The sequence below is a fragment of the Cyprinus carpio genome, chromosome B10, assembly GCF_018340385.1.
Source record: "Cyprinus carpio isolate SPL01 chromosome B10, ASM1834038v1, whole genome shotgun sequence".
In the NCBI taxonomy this organism is placed as follows: Eukaryota; Metazoa; Chordata; class Actinopteri; order Cypriniformes; family Cyprinidae; genus Cyprinus; species Cyprinus carpio.
Genome location: NC_056606.1, coordinates 19,739,997 through 19,760,893, shown reverse-complemented (window position 1 = coordinate 19,760,893; position 20,897 = coordinate 19,739,997). Strand labels below are relative to the sequence as shown.

The window sequence follows — 20,897 nt, the reverse complement described above, 5'->3', positions numbered from 1 at the left end:
ACTGTAATGAAATATACAAAATGTAATTCATTTTATTTTAGCTAGTTGCAAAGCAAATTGTATATACAGTAATTTTATGTATAATTCTTTCATATTATTTGTATCAAATCCTTGCAAAAGTATTGAAAAAATATAAAAGAAACCTTATATTTTACTCTGTGTGTACACCATTGCATGATTGTTTCAGGGTTATTATTGTAAATTAAAACAAAAACAAAAAATAGTTACTTAAAAGTTGACTGAAATAAAATAAAATACATAAAAACTTATTTTATTTCTGATTGTTGTCAAGCAAACTGCATATATACTTTACTTTTTTTGTATTTTTTTTGTATTATTTATCTAACGTATTGCAAAACGTGTTGAAACAAATTATTGAATGATTGTCACAGGGTTATTACTGTTATCAAAATTAAAAAAAAATAATCTTATTTTTATAGTATAAGTACTAAACAATTATACAAACTAAAGTAAAGCTAATAAATAAAAGTTAATAAATACCAAATAGGCATATTAAAAAATGAAACTAATAAACAAAAACAGAAGCTATAATACTGTAGTATATCAATGATACTAATATAACACAGGATTTTGTATATTAAAGGAATAGTTCAACCCCCAATTTTTTTTTTATTAATTTTTTTTTTTACCCGGTTTGACTATTTCTTCTGTGGAACACAAATGAAGATCTATTGCAGAACATCCAGAGTGCTCTTTTCCATAATGGTGGCTGTCAAGCTCCAAAAAAAATGTTCCACGGAAGAAAGAAAATCATACGGGTTTTGAACGACATGAGGGTGAGTAAATGACGACAGAATCCTCATTTCTTTTTCCTTTTTTTTTCTTTCTTTTTTTTTTTGTGATCTAACCCTTTAAAGTACGTTGGCCATGTGTTAGCGGAGTGCTGTAGCGTTACAGATGAGCTTCAGGCCAGCGGGAGGGCTCGGGGACCACACATGTGCGGAACAAGCTGGAGGATGTTGAAGTCGAGATGATTCCAGGGGAACGAGAGCAGAAGAGCAGCAGATGCATTATTAAAGGCACTGCATCCGCATTCCACTCCATTCCAGCCTCTCATCTTTAACTTTCTCTACACTCCCACTCTCTCCTCTCTAAGAACACTGAGGCGTGTCATTTCTCACTCAAAGATGCTATTGTCCCCTGAGACGTCCTGTCTTGCCCTTAAAATGTGTTCTCAAAGCAGCACCTAATTCCCAGCTGGCCCTCGCCCTCCAGTGCCCCGTGACTGATGGCATGACCTAATGTTACTTTTTCTCTTGGAAACAGTGTGCATCTCTATTAAAGATGGAATAATATTTCTATATAATTTTTTTTATTTTAAATGCGTGAACATAGAGTAAGAACTATATGTTGAAATATAAATTATCTGTTATTGTCATTTGTAGTCAAGCAAACTATGCTATATTTGTGCTTAAGTGTGGTAATTATTGTATCTCAGCAGTAACAATTAACCAGTAGGTGCGTTTCTATTACAGATTTGTGCAAAACCTTTGCGATATTTTATAAATAACTATTGCAAAATGGCAGCGTTTCCATTAACTGATGTTATGCGACTAAACATTTTTTTTTTTCCTCTCGCGAAAAATCATGGTGACGGATGTTGGTAGGTTTACGTATATCGCAGCCACCGCACTAGCCATTATTTTTAATAAAAGGAGGGAAAAAAACAGTTCGGAGAGCCGCTTCTGGGATGCTTACATGCAATAGTGCAGCTGGTATAATAAAAAATAATAATAATAATTCATTGCAGTTTTGCGATATATTCCTTTTTTGAATTGTCTGAAATACCTCCTCATGTGAGCGTAAAAACTTTTTTGCAATATATGGGAGTTTTGGCGAAATTGACGTGTTTCCATTATGCGTATTTTCAATTTCATTTGGAAACACAGCTACTGTTTTTAACAAATAGCACTCTTTCATGATGTGATGTGTGTATTTCTGAGAGAAACAACTTTTGTTCATCAGAAATTGATTGGATCGTGATCACTGGATTATCAGTTTCAAGGGCAGAGCAAGTTATTATGTTTGAATAAAGAATCTTGTAGTTTGAAAGTAGCTTCCGGAGCCCCACTGGGTTGTAACAAACGCGTCTCTCTGGCCCCTGTGCCATGTGGTCAGACGAGGACAAGCCTTTAATCTTTAAGCTCGGTATGAAGAAATCCACAGATCCATCGGGCTTGTAAAGTGAATGCAGGCTGTTGAGAATGCATATATATGAGATCTGCTCCTCAGATGTCTGTAGAGGTGGGTGGAAGTTTCAGTAATTCAGGCAGATGGTTTGTCAGTCAGGTGTTCTGCGGCTCACTGTCTACTGCAGCACATCTGCCTGTGCTGGAAATCATTTTGTGTCAGAAACACTCATTATATCATCCAATTCATAAACTTTATCCTTAAAGTGCCATCTGTTTAATCCATGTTTAATCATAAGAAGCAATCAGAATGTGTATGTTAATGCATAAATATATACGTATTAATATATATATACAAAATGTTCTACAACAGAACATCTGTGAAATATATATATATATATATAATATATATATATATATATATATTTATATATATATACAAAATGTTCTACAACAGAACATCTGTGATGAGACATGGCGTTAGCGTTGCGGCATTGTTGGGGTTTTAATGATGGAAAATATGATAAACGTAGAACACTCTAAGCTGGTGCTGAGCGTTTTAAGTAAGTTTTTCAGTTGTTTTGTCTTTATCATAGTGATTCAGCCTCTGCAACAGTCTTTGTCTGATTTCCAACAGACCATCATTAGCTCAAACAGGGAAGTTTAGCGTAACAGTGCCCCCCAAAGGCACGAGAGCCACATAACACTGTCACTTTTAGTTACTTCACTGGTCTTATCATTTTTGCTTAATGTATTTTAATCAATTGGTGTTTTGGTGATTTTTAGTGGCTGTATTAATTCTGTTCCTCAATATGACCGTGTTCCACTAATGCGTCTCAAAGCACCACAGTACTTTTTCTTTATTTTGAACATTATATCTATTGTTTTATCATTTCAATCCTACTTTGTAATTGTTTTGCTAAAAAATGTGCTTGAAGTATTTTAATGAATAAAAGCTCATAAATGAGCTATGTCATCATTTATTCACCCTCATGTTTTTTCAAACCTTTAGTGTATGAGTTTCTTTTTTCTGCTGAATCCAAACGAAGATATTTTGAAGAATGTGGGTAACAAAAAGTTGACGGTAGCCATTGACTTCCATAGTATGGAAAAGATAACATTGAAGTCAATGGCTACCATCAACTATTTGGTTACCCACATGTTTTGTTTACTCGCCCTCATGTTATTGCAAACCTGCATGATTTTCTTTCTTCTGCTGAACCCAAAAGAAGATATTTTGAAGAATGGGTAACCAAAAAGTTGACGATAGCCATTGACTTCCATGATTAGGAAAAAAAAATAAATAAATAAATACTGTGGAAGTCAATGGGTACCATCAACCAAAAAGAAGATATTTTGAAGAATGTGGGTAACCAAAAGTTGACGGTAGCCATGGATTTCCATGATATGGAAAAAAATACAATGAAAGTCGATGGCTACCGTCAACTGTTTGGTTACCCACCTGTTTGGTTTACTCACACACACATTGTTTCAAACCTGTATGATTTTATGTCTTCTCCTAAGTCCCAAAAGAAGATATTTTGAAAAATGTGGGTAACTGAACATAGTATGGAAAAAAATACTGTCAATGGGTACCGTCAGCTGTTTGTTTACTCACATTCTTCAAAATATCTTTCTTTTGTTCAGAAAAAAAAAAGAAAGAAACTCATACGGGTTTGGTTCTACATGAGGGTGAGTAAATAATGACAGAATTTGAACTGTCCTAAGTGTCTAAATACATTTTTGCATCACTTTGCATTCTTTGGATATCAGTGATTTGTCTCTTTCCCTTCTACGGAGCGGCACAGGAGAGTGTCCAGCACTTAATATTTCATGCGCGTAATTTGATGTAACTTGATAACAGAGAAAGATGGTACAGCAGCAGGGCTGGAGGCCTTAGAGAGCCACGTCCTGCTGATTAGAGTCAGAGTGAAGCATGCTGGGTATTACTCTACTCTGAGTGTGAGATACTGCTCTTCCACCAGACTAATGGAGATTATTTACCCTAGGGATGCTTCAGCTCGCTCTGGAGTTCTCCGTCTTTATCCTTGGGTTTTTGCAGGAGCTAAGCAATGATGTGCCAGATTGCAGACAGAAGAACTTTCAGTGGATATGCTGGGTCTAAAAGCTTGTCACTGGGGCAAAAGGTATGCCCGCTGTACCCTTTAACATCAGTCTGAAATGTGTTTATACCTAATCTACCCATAGAGGGAACATTTCAGGGCCTTATGGGTGTTTATTAAGAGTGCAGCGGGTGTAGCTTTGAGCTGACCATTTTTGATGGTATGTCAAGTTTGTTTGTTTGTTCGTTCATTCATTTATTCACACATTCCCTATTTATCCATATCATGCTTTTTCGTTTTGCTCATAATTTTTACTTTTATTGTTATTCGGGAATAGGCAATATAATGATATTTCTGTATTGCAAAAATCATTTTTAAGAGTGCATTGATATATTGATATGTATTTTATTGTTATATTATATTATGCATCTTATTATTATGCATCATAATAGTATAATGTTAAGGATGAATGATAGGTATATGTGTTAATTTATATTATATTGTGTATTATATACATTAAGTTTTGATGGCTTGGACCATGTGCAGTTCTAGATTGAAGGAATGCTTTAAAAAAAAACACACTTTTATAGATTTATAATATTAGTTGTCAGTTATTGACCAGTTATCTGCCCAAATTTCTATAGAATGTCAATGCATCCTTGATATGATTCTCTAATGCATGTTCATTTTATTTCATTATTAAGTTGTTAAAAGAAAATAGTCCACAGGCACGCACAGACACGCTCAAAATTCCAGCCTTAAGCCGGATCACCTTCTTTGTGCCTTTTTTTGCCAAAACCTGTTAGAGAGATGAATGATTGTGCCGGTGTGTTATTTTTAGAAACCGTAAGCCATGAATTATGTAGTGGACCGATATTAGATTAGATGAATGGCCTGTTCCGTTTTATTCTGGCTTTTAGATATTAGACCTGGGCAGGTATTCATGAAACATCATAGACTGGAGTGTGTTTGTGGTCAACAGCAGTATATATATATATATATGCAGTACTTTGAGGGATTTGGTTCTTGATCAGCATGGCTTGTAACCTGAGGGTAGTAAACATGGGCTGAGAATGTACTCTCTGCTGCTTGTACCTGTAAGGAGACCTTTCTGTTCACCTCGGTGAAGTCCACAGACCTCACTCATCTATTATTAAAGAGGACAAATGCAGGCCTCTCACTCGGTCCATAATTAATCAGTGACTGAGGTGTGCAGGGCCACAGTGAGCATGTCAGACAGCGCTGAGCAACTGAGCCCGATCCCTGAGCGGATGTACCGCTTCTCACATACTCTTACTGTGATCCAGCTCCCGCCAGAGAGACAGACATGTAACACTCTTTCTAGTCTAGGTACATCATGATCCAGATTTCAGCAGGGTCTGATATCAAATTCTTCAAGAATTATTATACAGCTATACTGTCAGCTTAAATATTATGGAGCTATGATCAAAGTGTATGTATCTGAGATCATGTTAAGACTTCCATAAAACATAACTTAGAACTCCAATAATTCTTCTTAACAATACAACTTTCAAAATTATATATATATATATATATATATATATATATATATATATATATATATATATATATATATATATAAAATAAACATTTAAATATGATATATAATTATAATTATTCGTTATAATTATAATAAAATCTAATAATTAAAATTATTAAACACATTGCACTTACACACACATTATGATTGTAATATTTATTTATTTATCTATTTATATATTTTAAAAAGTCATGGAAAACAGTTTTCCATTGAAATTTCTGTGGTGATTATAGTATTTTTGCTCTGATCTACACTATATCATTTATCTAGATTTTGATCTTGTGTAACTTTGTGAGACAACTGTTCTTTTGAACCAGTTTAGTCAAATTGTTCTGAATGATTCATTAGTGAATCAATATGAATCTGAACATGATTTGAACATTTTCAGCAATCACAAATGACTCCCAATAGAAAGTGTGTGAGATCCCTGAATGCATGTGAAATTGAAATCTGATAGAGTAATAAATAATGTCAGTATTTGTTTTATCGATGTATTGGCTGATATGAATCCTAACAGAAAGTACTCAAGCAGTCTGCTGTTGCCATGGTTACTTGGTTAGATGATCACGACTCATGAAAATCCACACTCTGAATCTGAACTTTCTCTTACTTTTGTGTTTGTTGAAATGTTCCTTATGCAGTATGAAGAATTAAATATGTTGAATGTCTGTTTTTGAAGAGCCTCCACCTTTCGTTTAGGCTTGAGTGCTTCTGTAATTCTGGCTGTAATTCATAAGAGATGCACACATATAGAAATGTGACTGAAAATGCATCGCGTTTGCATTGTGTTCAAGGCACAACAACATCTCACTGCATGTTTGCGTTCCGTTTGATGAACAAAGAGCTGCATTTTCATGAAAACCCAGTGAAGTCGTCCAATTTTCACATTATAATGACTGACTCTGAATGAACCTCTTATTGCCCTTAATTATCGATAGATGTTGGCCCAAAAACAGATTGGCCACTCGCCTGAGCTTTGATCTCTGAAATGAGACGTGACCACCAAAGCCTGTGAACTGATCAATAGACACATTTTAACTCTATTAGGGATGCATCACTACATACATTAAATATATTAATTAATTCTACTACTTTTTAATCACCAAAGAAACCTGAAAAACATGCATCATGGTTTGTTCTGTAGTGTATATGTTTCCTTGAGCCTTCTCGTCTTAGATACATGTAGTATGTTTACTTTGTCATCAAGGGTTTTTTCTTAATCTTACCTCAGATGTGGAGGTGGAAATGGCCTTGTTCGGTTGGATGCTCGGAAATAATTGTTTTCTGTTCTCCTGAGACATTCTCGGTGCTATTGATTTGCTCGAGCTTTAAGTAAATGCCCCCAGAGCTGAAGTAAAGCTAGTTCACTGTGTACTGATCTTAAAAAAGACCCAGTTCAGTATGGTCACTGCTGGCTATCTAGCTGGTGCTTTTAGTGAGCCAATATAGTAACTCAGTTTTGATATTTTGTTGACTTTACAGTAGGAAGTTGCTGATTTCACGTGATATCGCTTCTTTTTTCTAGCCTTTCATGTCGTCACGTTATCCTGGTGGCCCCAGACCTCCTCTCAGAATACCCAACCAGGTGCTTTTCCATTTCAGTTTAGTTTTAATACACAATGTCATCTCAATATAGAAATACAAACTCATAATGGAGTGATTGGAGCTTTAAATGTTTTATTTTAGTCTTGTCTAATTGACTTGCTGTGAGTCATGCTAAGACTTTTCAGCCAAGACTAATATTTCCCTCGAATAATATATTTTTTTCCTATTCCTGTCGCTTAAGGCGATACATTTTATTTCCAGTCAGACTGCATGAATGTGATATTTTGGGTCCTGATCTAATGTCATAGCCCAAGGGCACCTAATGGGCCTTATCTACTCCTGCTTGGAGGTTGTTGACAAGTGTATGTTAATTTGTACTATATCTTACTGGTTCAGGCGTTAGGTGGAGTCCCTGGAAACCAGCCGTTATTACCCAGTGGTATGGACCCTTCAAGACAACAAGGTTTGCTTGCAATTAAACCTTACAATGTGAATCTCACAAAGAAATATTTGGGTCATATTTAACACCTGAATCAAAACAAAAAATAAATTATATTTTACATAAAGAAAATGAAGCCTATTTTAGGACCATTTTGTCCATGATGACATTATTTTCATAACAATTAAGCACTTTCCTCCCAGAATTCTCATTATCGTAATGCGGGGGGAAAAACTCATTCTCATTATGGTAATTTAGTAATGAAAATCAAGTCTGGACAAATGATTGTTTTATTTTTTAATCATCATAAATTAAATATTTCCATGCTGTTTAAATACGTTTTAATGTTGTTGTTTTTTTCATGTTCTAGTAATGAGAGCAACTGATTGATGGTTAATTGTCATGAAAACATTATGATCCTAAATAAAAATAGGTCATTTTTATATTATATATTATCCTATATTAAATATCCACTTTTATTATTCTAATATGTATATTACTATAGTAATAGTGAATATTTAATATAACCGTATTAAATTTATTTATATTACATTATTAATATATTGTAATAGTAATGTAAATTGACAACATTCATTTTATATATATATATATATATATATATATATATATATATATATATATATATATATATATATATATATATATATATAATATAAATATATTATTATTGTTATATAAAAATTTAAAATATATTTAGTAAACATATTTCTGGAGGATATTGGAAATATTCTTTTTTTTTAAACATTACTTGACAGTTTTCATGAGATTCAATTTAAGAAAGAAAATAGAAAAAGTTATATTACCATATTAAAACATTAAATATATATATATATATATATATATATATATATATATATATAGTATATATATATATATATATATATATATATATATATATATATTGCATTAAATATATTTAATGCAACCTCAGGGAGGGATGAAATTCGGGCAGGTTTCATCAGACTCACCTTAAGAAAACATTATAATAAAAGAGGCCATATATATTATCACTTAAGATATACATAATTATATCAAACCATATGTAACATACTGTATGTAAAACAATGTTTTGGAGGAGGAATTATTATTTTTTTTTACCTTTCTTAATTTTTTAATCATAAGTTGATTCAGTCACCATATGAAAAAAATTAAAACAGGGTATATATTTTACCAGATTAAATATACATTATTATTGCATAAAAACATATTTGGAAACATTTATTTCTTTGGGAGTCTTATCATTTTATTGGAGGGCATTTCTTAACCACTTTCATGAGATTCAACTAATGTATTTACCACTAATTTCCATCTGATCATTTGATTGGACAGGTCATCCAAATATGGGCGGGGCTATGCAGAGAATGACTCCGCCCAGAGGGATGGTACCCCTTGGGCCACAGGTATGACCATCACTCCCGTGTGTTTTGATTTCTCTAGGGCTGTCCTCAACTAAGGATTTTTCTGGTCGACTAGTAGTCATTCATTTTAAGCATTAGTTGACTAATCGCACATTTATTAATAAACCATTTAAATCATTATAATGAGCCTTTAATTGCCTACATAGCCTAATAAGCTCTCAAGCACACGCATAAAGCTTGCCACAGCGCACTGGCAGAGGTAATGAATGATTATGAATGTGTCAGGGAAAAACAGTAAGGAGACTGCATTAACATTTTAATAATTTGATAAACTAGTGCTTTCTTTGCTTTTGGTTTAAGAGATGAAGTCGGTGACCCTGACTCGTCATCTCCGCGGCAGTGGACGCGCCTGTGTGTGCATGTTTCATACAGATTACATAATCTGAGAATTTGTTTTCCATTTGAATTGTTTCATTTGAAAGTAGACATTTCACTTTCTATAGATATATTTTTAAAGTCTGTAAGGCAAAGATATACATGTGAGTTTTGAAACAAACGACTCAATCCAAAAAACACATAAATTTTGCATAAAGCTCATTATACAAAATCTCATTATTTTACAAAAGCTAGTTCTCATAAATAAACAAAACGCATCAATACAAAGTCTCTTCTGGTCGACTAACGATTAATCGACTCTTAGGGGGCGGCCCTAGATCTCTCATTAAAACTTTATGCATAGACACTTCACTTCACTACATTTCTTTCCAGGCATATGGAGGAGGCATGAGACCACCACTCAGTGCTCTTGGGGGTCCTGGGATGCCTGGGATGAATATGTACGTACTTCCCATTAAACTAACAAGTACTTTTCTAATATCAAAGATTATTTCCTACTTAGCCGTACAATAGTCAATGAGTACTACACATCTCTCTCTATTACAGGGGTCCCGGAGGAAGACCGTGGGCTAATCCACCAAATTCCAACTCGGTGAGTCAATTCTCCAATCAGTCGTTGTGAAATGTCAGCCACTACAGCTGTAGGTAAATGTTTGCACTTGAAGAGCATCGGATTTGTTGACATTCTCTGTTTTTTTCTGTCTGATTGGATCCACGTGGCATTTAAATTCCGTACTCCTCGGCATCTCCAGGGAGTTATGTGGTAAGTGTATTATTGCAGTTTAAAATAGCTGTTGTCTATTGTAATATATTGTAATTTATTTCCATGATGCAATGCTGAATTTTCAGCATCATTACTACAGTCTTCAGTCACACACGAACCTTCAGAAATCATTCTAATGTATAGATTTGCTGCTCAAGAAATATTTATTATGTTTATTATGATATAATTTTGAAGTAGAAAGACTGAAATTGTATATTGTAGATGCAAAATAACAAAAATTTTAAGTACTGTTTTATGAAGAATTATCAAAAATAGGTGAATTTTTGCTTAAAACATAAAAAATGATCTGCCAGGGAGGTCAGAAATTTTTTTTGTTTTTTTTTTAATTGAATTTATTTTTCTCACCCCATTTTTTTTCAGTCATTTTGCTTCTCTGGCATATGTATTTTGATTTAAGAATGTTTAGACACGTGTACTGGATTTAGTAATATATTATGTAATATATTGAATATATATATATATTTGTTCAAATAAGGCACATAGCTTGTAGAACGACATCTAAAAAACTGGTGAAAAATCAAGTGAAAATCTCACACAACTAGACATTGCCAGATACATTGAAGCACATTTGAGATACCCAGTGTGACTAAACACGTCATTTTAAGACATTTACACAAGATATTCTGTTAAACCGCTGTCAGTAACTCCCGGCTGAGATGATTTGTGGAAGGGAAGCTGTGGTAGCTTACTGAAAGCAGCCAGACAAGACGAGCTGCTCGGGAAAGCAGAGCCGAGTCAGCAGAGAGGAGGAGAGATAATTAGATTTGGGAAGAGGGAGGATGAAGCAGATATGCACAGTGCTGACCACAGCAACGGCCTCAGGCCTCTGTCATGAACAACACACACACACACACACACACACACACACAGGACTGTCTTCACATTTACACCTGTATATGCCATAAGTGCATGCAAATATAACTAATTAATCTGTGTTACATGAGATTCAGAACAATATTTGTCTTCTCTCTTTCTCAGGGTCCACCCGGAGGAGGAGGGCCCCCAGGGACTCCCATCATGCCTAGCCCTGCAGGTAGGACTGCAGAAGATAGTTTTTCATGCAAAGTTGAATTTAATTATGAATAGATATATATGGGGGGGGGGGGGGGTAAAATTAAATTATATGTAATATCTAAAATATTTTTCACACACACACACACATATAAAGTATATACTGTATATAATATAATATATAATTTATATATAATATATTTTTATTTAATATAACATTTTTTATATTATAACTAACAATAACATTATTTAAAATCACATTTTTTTAAATAAAGCAATAAGATATTTTCTTTTATTTATGTACATGCATATATATATATATATTTTTTTTTAATTCATAAAAATGTATTTCTTATATTTAAGTATTTCATTTATATATTTATTTATTTTTTTTAATTATACCAATAGCATTATTTTACTTCAAAAATATTATATATTTTTATTATAACAATAAAAAAAAATTATTTATATTTTACAATATATATTTTTTATTTATTTTTAGTTTTTAAGACTTATAAATATTTATTTACTTACATACTTAACTGTGTCTTTAGTGACCAAAAGTGTCCAAATACGTTTTCCAGCCATATCAGTTCAGCATTGGCTGAAAGGTTTGCAAACTCTTCCTCTACAGACTCGACAAACTCTGGAGAAAATATGTACACCATGATCAACACAGTGCCACCCGGAGGAAACAGGCAAAATGTAAGAGAGCCTGATGAGTTTACACACATATATTTTTACACACATGCATCTCAGTTCATATTGAGCTGCATGTGTTCATTCTGTAATTACTGACAAAACTTCCTCTGTAGTTTTTATAATAACGTTAAATGAGCTTTTGTGTGTGTTTGACAGTTCCCTATTGGTCCGGGTGGAGATGGTCCAATGGGTGGCATGACAGGAATGGAGCCTCATCACATGAATGGATCATTAGGTAAGAGCTTCTCTAATACAAACAACCACTTTAGAACATACTCTTGGACATCTTTGAGTGCTGTCCACTTACTTTGCTTGGAGAGTATCAAAGCATGTCATAATTCAATGTGAAATCACAGCTTTCATGCTTGATTTCCTGATTTGTTGTCACTTTTTGTCTTGCGTGATTATGCCACCTTGTGGTCAATGAAGATTAATCATGCATTTTAAAAGTACTGCCTTTGCAACTACACAGCTACAGTATAATTTAAAAATCCGAAATCTGTATTTTTATTTCTTTAGGGTCAGCTGACATGGACAGTATGCCCAAGGTAAGAGTTGATGTTTCATATTTTAATTAGGACTGTCAATTAATTAATATTTTAATCACATTCATTACATGATAGATGGGCATTTTTGGCTGCTGTTTCTTGTCTTGTTAAAAGTTCAGCTTTTGTTATAATCATTATTATTAAAATGTGTTCAATTGACAGCCTTAATCTTCATACACAAACCTTATTGGACTGAACAATCACTCTCTCTATCTGTACAGAACTCTCCTGGTAACCTAAGCATGAGCAACCAGCCTGGAACTCCTAGAGATGACGGAGAAATGGGTGGAAATTTCCTCAACCCTTTCCAGAATGAGAGTGTATGTCATTTCCTGTCTGCTAGAGCATTTGTGCTAAAGGTTTACTCAACCTCAGGTCATCCAAGATGTGGAAGAGTTTGTTTCTTCATCAGAACAGATTTGCAGAAATGTAGCGTTCCATCACTTGCTCACCAGTGGATCCTCTGTAGTGAATGGGTGCCGTCAGAATGAGAGTCCAAACAGCTGATAATAACATCACAGTAATCCACACCACTCCAGTTCATCAGTTAATGTCTTGTGAAGCAAAACGCTACGTGTTTGTACAAAACAAATCCATCACTAAGGCATTTTTAACTTCAAACCATTGTTTCTGAGTCCTCCATCCATAATATTACTTTCTACAGTAATAAAAGTAATCTCTTCTGAATCCGAAAAGAAATATGCACAGATCAAGTACAATTTACTAATGAACACAGTTCTAAACAGATATCTTGGTGGATTTTGATGTGAGAGGATGACAGGAGATTTCACAGTATGAAGTATTATTATGGATTATAGACTTGTATTTTGGCCAGAAGCAGTGGTTTGACGTTAAAAATGCATTGATGTATCTGTTTATTACAAACATGCAACATTTCACTTCTCAAGATATTAATTGATGGACTGGAGATTACTTGTGGATTATTGGGATGTTTTTATCAGCTGTTTGGACTCTCATTCTGACGGCACCCATCCACTGCAGAGGATCCATTGGTGAGCAAGTGATGTAATGCTAATTTTCTCAAAACCTGATGAAGAAACACTCTCAGGTCATCCAAGATGTTAATGAGTTTGAGTCAGATTTCAGCAGATTTTCATTTTAGTGTAAACAATTCCTTTAGAGTTCTTAAAAACCCACTCAAACTCTTCTCTAACTCTAATGTCCTTGCAGTATTCTCCAAACATGACCATGAGTGTGTGAAGACCTCATTTGGAAATTCCACCACATGACATGGAACTTGTGCAAGCGCGCTGTAGCCAGCCCTCTTCTGCTCTCTGAAGAATATGGGTCCAAGCCTCTCCTTTCTCTCTCCTTCCTTCGTTTCCTTTTTTCTTCAAATGTCATTCTTTCACCTCTTCAGCTGCGTCACACCGAGAGACAACGCTGAACCACATTGGGCTGAGAAAGACGAATCAACAGCCTGTCTATATTTACGTATATCTTCGTGTATATATGTGGGTGTACATTCAAAGTTACATGTGCATGTGTGTATGAAAGGGCATATATTGATCCTAGAAAGAAAGACGATGGACTTGAACTGTTTTTAACAAAAACAAAATCATATTTTCTTGAAATATGATGTGAATTGACAGATCTATGTAAACGGAGTTATTGCAGGAAACACTTATTGAGTTGCAGTGGGGGTCGAGTTCGTAAAATGGCAGAATCGCAATTTCCCAACGAGGACGCACTGTAATTGATTCATAATCGTCTTTGTGTCATCGATGAGAGAGTTTGATTCGTATTTTATTGAAACGGGTTGAGTTGTCGTTAACGGAAATGTGTTTGTAATTCCAGCTGACGCCTGTAATTTATCATTTCCTTCTGCATTCGGCCTTCTCACATCTGTGCTCCTCAAATGCAGTCCAATCTGATCAACACCCTGGAGGTTTTGTTTGTATATACAGGAGATTTATTTTTCAGGATGATGCCTACGAAGAACAGCCATTCCATATATACACTTAAAAAAAAAAACTGGGGGACGCGAGAGGAACGTCCTCCGAAACTGAACTGAGATCGTCGCACTAGCTTCAGTTATCGAAGAATATTTCTGTCATGTTTTGAAAATACTCCTAATCATGTGACATACCCAGATACAACGTTCACTGCTCTTATATTACGACGTTTTCTTTGTGAAAATCTTTGCATGTGAATACAGGAAGTAAGGACGATTTTTGGGAAAAAGGAAACTGGTCCATTCAGAGGAAAGGCACATGGATGGGAATTATAATTCCGTACATCTGTCATTCTAATAATCAGCTTATTTATACAGATGTTGTTGTGTCACCCGGAGAAACTGTGATTTGCTTTGATTTTTTTTTTTTGTTTGTTTGTTTGTTTTCTTTTTCAAGTGGAATTATTATTATTATTAATATTATTATTGCGGAATTTCTAAAATATATATGTACATTTTTTATAGCTTGGGGATCTGATTCATCTGTCTCTGTGAATTATTTAAAACAATACTGTACAATAACTGAGGTGTTTCCGTGTTTATTTGTAGTAACATTTGCCCTTTTTGCCCCAGATTTTTTCCTGACTATGAGAGAGACCCCATCATGAGTGTACAATTTTTCATTTGACTTATTTGATTTTGTGAAGTGTTTATTTTCTACCTTGTGTTGACTTTTGTAAATACACAGAGAAGTTTTGGAAATCCTGTACCGATATAAAGCTTCTCATTGCTGTTTAACAGACTGACAAATCAATTTTTTATGTGTGATTTTGTATGCACTAGTGTTCATTGACATTTTTTTCTGTTTACAGAAGAGAAAACATACAAATTGTAGCTTTTTATAATTTATAGATTAACATTTTATAATATTTATGTGCAAATGGTTAAAGTTTTGCAAGGTTAGCCAGATTATTAGTTAATTGTCTTAAATACAATTTGCACTAAAGTCACTGATACTATTTTGTTGATTTGATTTTATCTGTTTGGTCAAATTTAATTGCATTATTTATCATTGCATATTGGTTTCTGGTCATGCCTACAATTTTAGATCAGTTCAGTCCAGTTCACTTCGGTTACTATAAGGTTTTAAAAAATCGCTCTGTAGTCCATTCTTACCAAGAAAGATAATGTTTTAGTAATCACAACCTGTAGGCCAGTTGGTGGAATCATTAATGTATAGTTTGTCTAAATGTATAGTTTGTTGCTATTATGACATCAGTTTAATCTGATTATTAATTAATCATTTTAAATCACCAAATATAGTTATTATTCATATTAAATATTAAAATAGTTTATTAAATGATTAGAATATTTATTCTATTCTAAATTATTAAATATGAAAATTACATTAAAATATTATTATTCAATTATACTTTTTACATATCTAAATTATCTAAATTATTAAAAACTGAAATAATTGAATTTATATCCATAAAATATTTGATTTAGTTTATTTGTGTAGTGCTTTACAATTCAAATTGGATTTACCGTAAAATTAGTGCTAGTGTCACAAAATTCAGCTTTATGAATCAGTAGTGACAACACCCTTTTCAAATTATAATAATTAAAAATGATATAAGTTTACTTCTCTGGTCTATATGTCCCAATTAAGGCACTCATCTTACCCTTGTGGGACATGATCGTCCTCTTTCATGGTTTTTGTGCAATAACAACTAAATCAGCAAATGTTTCATTTATTTCCCTTAACAATATGATGCATCATCACCATGTAGACATACTTACAGTAAGATAAAAAATATGTGACCATTGAATAGTAAATGTTTAATTGCTTAAATATCCTATACTGTAAATCCATTTGGATAAAGTCTTGCCAGTGAGACAGAGATCTTTAATAAATTACAAAAGCGGAAACAGCAAGACCAAAACAACCTAGTGTGTTATCAACCCATCAGAGTAGGTTTAGATAAGCAGTCACCTTTAGGCTGTGAATGAGGAAGGTAACTAGCATCAATCCACTTTTTACCCACAAATCTTGTGTGAATCCATATTTCTCTGTCTGAAGAAAAGAGGCTTGAGGAAGGCACACATCAATGATTTACACGTGTCCTCTCTTATAGTAGACGCTCCATCTCTTTCCTGTTTCTGCTCCAGTTAGACACATGAAATATAAATAACAGTTACAAGCAAATTTGAACAATAAGTGTGTACCCATCTTTGAGGGTTCATGTTATAAATCTCTCAGTCTTATTTCTTCCTTTAAGCTGAAAGACATGCGGGAATGGCGTGTGTCATGCTTTCATGGATGATATCCAGTTTGAAAATGAAAATGTACTCACTATCTTGCCATCCAAGATGTAGATAGGTTTGTTTCTTGATCGGAATAGATTTGGTGAAATTTATCATTATATCACTTGCTTATCAATGGCTCCTCTGCAGTGAATGGGTGCTGTCAGAATGAGAGTCCAAACCGCTGATAAAAACATCACAATAATCCACAAGTAATCCACACCACTCCAGTCCATCAGTTAATGTCTTGTGAAGAAAAAGCTGCATGTTTGTAAGAACAAATCCATCATTAAGGTGTTTTAACTTTAAACCGTTGCTTCTGGCCAAAATATGCATCCATTATCCAATAATGCTTCCTTCAGTGAAAAAGTCCATCATGTTGTCCTCTCACATCAAAATCCACCAACATATTTGTTTAGAGCTGTTTTGTACTGTTTTAGCTTGAAAATGGTGCTTGATCTGCACATATTTCTCCCGTGATTCAAGACAACCTTTTAACAAGAGAAAGCAATGTTATTGATATATTTCAGCCAAAACAATGGTCTAAAGTTAAAAATGTCTTAAAGGGATACTCCACCCCAATATGAAAATTTTGTCTTTAAACACTTACCCCCATGTCGTTCCAAACCCGTAAAAGCTTTGTTCGTCTTCGGAACACAATTTAAGATATTTTGGATGAAAACCGGGAGCCTTGTGACTATCCCATTGACTGCCAAGTAAAATACACTGTCAAGGACCAGAAAAGTATGTAAAGCATCGTCAGAATAGTCCATCTGCCATCAGTGATCCAACCATAACCTATGGAGCGACGAGAATACTTTTTGTACGCGAATAAAACAAAAATAACGACTTTATTCAACAATTCGTCTCCTTTGTGTCTCTCCGCATCACTGAACACAGGCAGCGTACACTCTTCTGTGTCAGCTGTGCCACAAGGATACTTTTTTTTACGTGTATTTACGCTTTGATTTGAAAGAAAACAGCGCGTCCGTGTAGCACATCTCTGTATTTCAGGGTTGGGCAGGTTATCAATATCAAAGCCAGAGTGAACAGGGCTTTCAACACAAGTATGGAGGTAATACAAGGCGAAACACATTTACAGTATTAAATATTAACGGAATAACTGCATTCCTGTGTCTGATCAGGCCTCTGTTTTTATCAGGTAGGCATCTATGTAACAGTACAGGAGGTGCTCAGCCTTTTCCACGTTTGTCGCCAAACATCAGGAACACACAAGGTAAGGAAACGTCTCTCGTCAAGAATGCACCATAGAATTTGGGGTAAATCATCCCATTAAGCCAACTCAAATCTAAATTTTACACTACTGATTAAAGGTTTTGGGTCAGTAAGAGGAAGCGTGCATGGAATAGATAAAAAATGACAGTAAAGACCATTTATAATATCACAAAATATTTGTATTTCAAATACATGCCAACCTTTTGAAGTTTCTAATATTTGAAGAACAAATATTGGAAAAATATAACATGGTTTCAACAAAAATATTAACTGTTTTCAAAGTTGGTAATACAGTAATAAGAAATGTTTACTGAGCAGCAAATCAGCATATTAAAATGATTTCTGAAGGATCATGTGACATTGAAGACTGGAGTAATGATGCTGAAAATTCAGCTTTGGATCGCAGGAATAAATTATATTTTAAAATATATTTAAAAAGAAAATAGTTATTTTACATTGCAATAATATTTCACATTATTATATGATTTTAATCTATTTCTAATCAAATAAATGCAGCCGTGATGAGCAGATTTCTTTCAAATAAGTTTAAAAATTGGGTTTATAGATATATGGACACATTTAAGCCCAATATGTGTTGTTTTATGTAAATGCTTCACAATGTATTTTTCAATGTATCCTTCTATTAAATTCTGGAATATTGCTTTAAGATACCAAGCTAAAACTTAATATGTCACATTAGATTTATTCATTTTAACTATCAATATTAGGCAATTTTGTAACTGAATACTGGTAAAGTAGCATCTTTGTAGGGCTTCTCAAACAGCAAAATTTTAATGTGACAGCTACAGTGACTGTCAGAGAGTAGCGGCATATGATAACAGTGACAAACATGTGCATAGCACTTATCTCTTGCTTTGACTTTATGTAAAAATATCATTATTCCTAAATATTTACTGATGTCTATTTCTGCAGGTGTCTCTGAAACCCTTGGATGTGGAATATTCACTAGCTTCAGAGAGACGACGACTCTGTCTCTACAATGAAGAACCAAATGAAGGACTATTACAAGCTTAGCCCTTTCCTTCAACTCTGTCATTAAATTAGTATATACTTGCGTCTGCTTACAAGGTTCTGAGATGGATGGTGTATCAAGAGATCTGCAAGCTATTATGTCACACCTCAGTTTACTCCAGGAGATTTTACTTCTAATAACTTCACCAAGTCATGGAAACAAACTTCATTGGTTGTTCATTGGAAATACGTCCTGAAAGAACAAATGGTGCAACTTTTGATATTAAAATCACTGCCCAAACACACTGAGTGTCTCCAGTGGAAAGAATCCCATGACAGAGTCAGCCAGAGGACAGACACCAGACTCAACAAGAGCCACAACTTGGCAGTGGGATCAGAAGTTCCAGTCATGAGTCAGTGTGCTGATGAAGTGCATGCTGAACAGGATTTGTTGACATTTCAGGACTGTGGGTCACGCGGGTGTCGCCACAGGCCAATCACCATGGAAACACATTTGGTGGACAGATCATGGCCTGGATGGAAAACGTGGCTACAGTAGCAGCCAGGTACCATATTCCAGGAGCATGTGTATTCATGTTAGATGTTATCTTATGGTACATTTACACGGGGCATCAGCATCAACGCTTGATGGAGGGCGTGTCTGAAGATTGGTGCTGACGTGACCATCATAGTGACAACAGCCAATCACACTGGAATTAGTTTTCTGGTGTTTCATGAATGCAATTGGCTAGCATCTGCACTAGGATATTTGCATAAGGTGATCTGATTGGCTGACGACTGTGTTGGCGCTTGAAAAGTTTAAAAGTTTTCAACTTCTGCCACGAACAACACCAGTGACACGAAGCGATGAACCCACAATTCAGTTCAGCAATGCTTGACATCATTCCATTTAAAGTAAAGGAGAGGCGTTGAAACTGACGCCCCGTGTGAACACACTGTTAGCACAACAGTGACCGCCATTGTTCCGGAAACATTTTTCCCATCGATTCTCACCAATTAAAAATGACTTGTGTTAGTATCTGTTGTTCTGTCTATCATTCTATCTGTCATTCCATCTGTCATGGCCTAAAATTTTTCAGTCAGGCTTTCTCAAGTCATCATCAAAATTTGTCTAGCCTTGAAACTTTGTCTCTAGTTGAAATTATTAATTTTGATAAACCTATATAAACTCATATTTGTATAATCTGTAGATTTAAATGTGTATTTCATCTTCTGTGTGTGTTTCTGTTCTCCTAGTCGTTTGTGTGGTTACTATCCTCCCCTCGGAGCTGTGGACATGTTTCGATTCCAGACTGGTGTTTAAAGCGATGGTCAATAATGCCTTTCAGACCAGGTGCAGTACCTACATAACCCGACCGCTACAGATGCGCAATCATAAACAAAACAACCTTCTTTAGAAGCATTTAATTGTCAGGACTGTTAAAGACAACATGCATTTGTAATATGAAGTATTCAGTTGTCGCACATCCCTCACATTAACACCAGGAAGATTTATTAAGGAAGTAAATGGGGTACATTTTGCTTTCATATTGACTTTAATACTAATATCTAATAAACTGAGGAATATTTTAAACACATTGTTCTCTTATTCTGTGTATCAGTGTGGAGGATGGTGTTCGGGTGGAGGTGTATAACTGTGAGGAGTGGAATGAGGGGAGACCAAGACACATAAACAGTGCCTCCATGATTTATTACATCCCAGGACGTGACGCTGAGAAACAGAAGTTTCCTGATGTCACCTACACAGTGCTTGTGAGTTATTTACATGTTCAGCAACACTAGAATATTTCTTATATACATTACAACAGCTTTAAGCTTCAGTTAAAAGCACATGAATTGTATCATTCTATTTTTTCACTAGTGCAGAA

At 34.5% G+C, this 20,897-nt stretch overlaps 1 protein-coding gene across 2 annotated transcripts in view; it reads left to right on the top strand.

The window, feature by feature from the left end:
* The window catches only part of LOC109060854 (single-stranded DNA-binding protein 2-like), a 65,837-nt gene extending 50,530 nt beyond the window's left edge, over nt 1-15,307 (top strand). Inside the window, exons 6-17 of one of the 2 annotated variants that reach the window (XM_042733097.1) lie at nt 7,300-7,359; nt 7,716-7,782; nt 9,109-9,179; nt 9,906-9,973; nt 10,080-10,125; nt 10,261-10,296; nt 11,296-11,350; nt 11,963-12,033; nt 12,187-12,265; nt 12,550-12,578; nt 12,800-12,898; nt 13,770-15,307. In XM_042733097.1, the coding sequence (XP_042589031.1) occupies nt 7,300-7,359; nt 7,716-7,782; nt 9,109-9,179; nt 9,906-9,973; nt 10,080-10,125; nt 10,261-10,296; nt 11,296-11,350; nt 11,963-12,033; nt 12,187-12,265; nt 12,550-12,578; nt 12,800-12,898; nt 13,770-13,799 (711 nt within the window). In that variant the 3' untranslated portion in view covers nt 13,800-15,307. The remainder of the gene's footprint in view (nt 1-7,299; nt 7,360-7,715; nt 7,783-9,108; nt 9,180-9,905; nt 9,974-10,079; nt 10,126-10,260; nt 10,297-11,295; nt 11,351-11,962; nt 12,034-12,186; nt 12,266-12,549; nt 12,579-12,799; nt 12,899-13,769) is intronic. The other variant, XM_042733098.1, reaches the window with a different exon arrangement.
* The last annotated feature ends 5,590 nt before the right edge of the window (nt 15,308-20,897 follow it).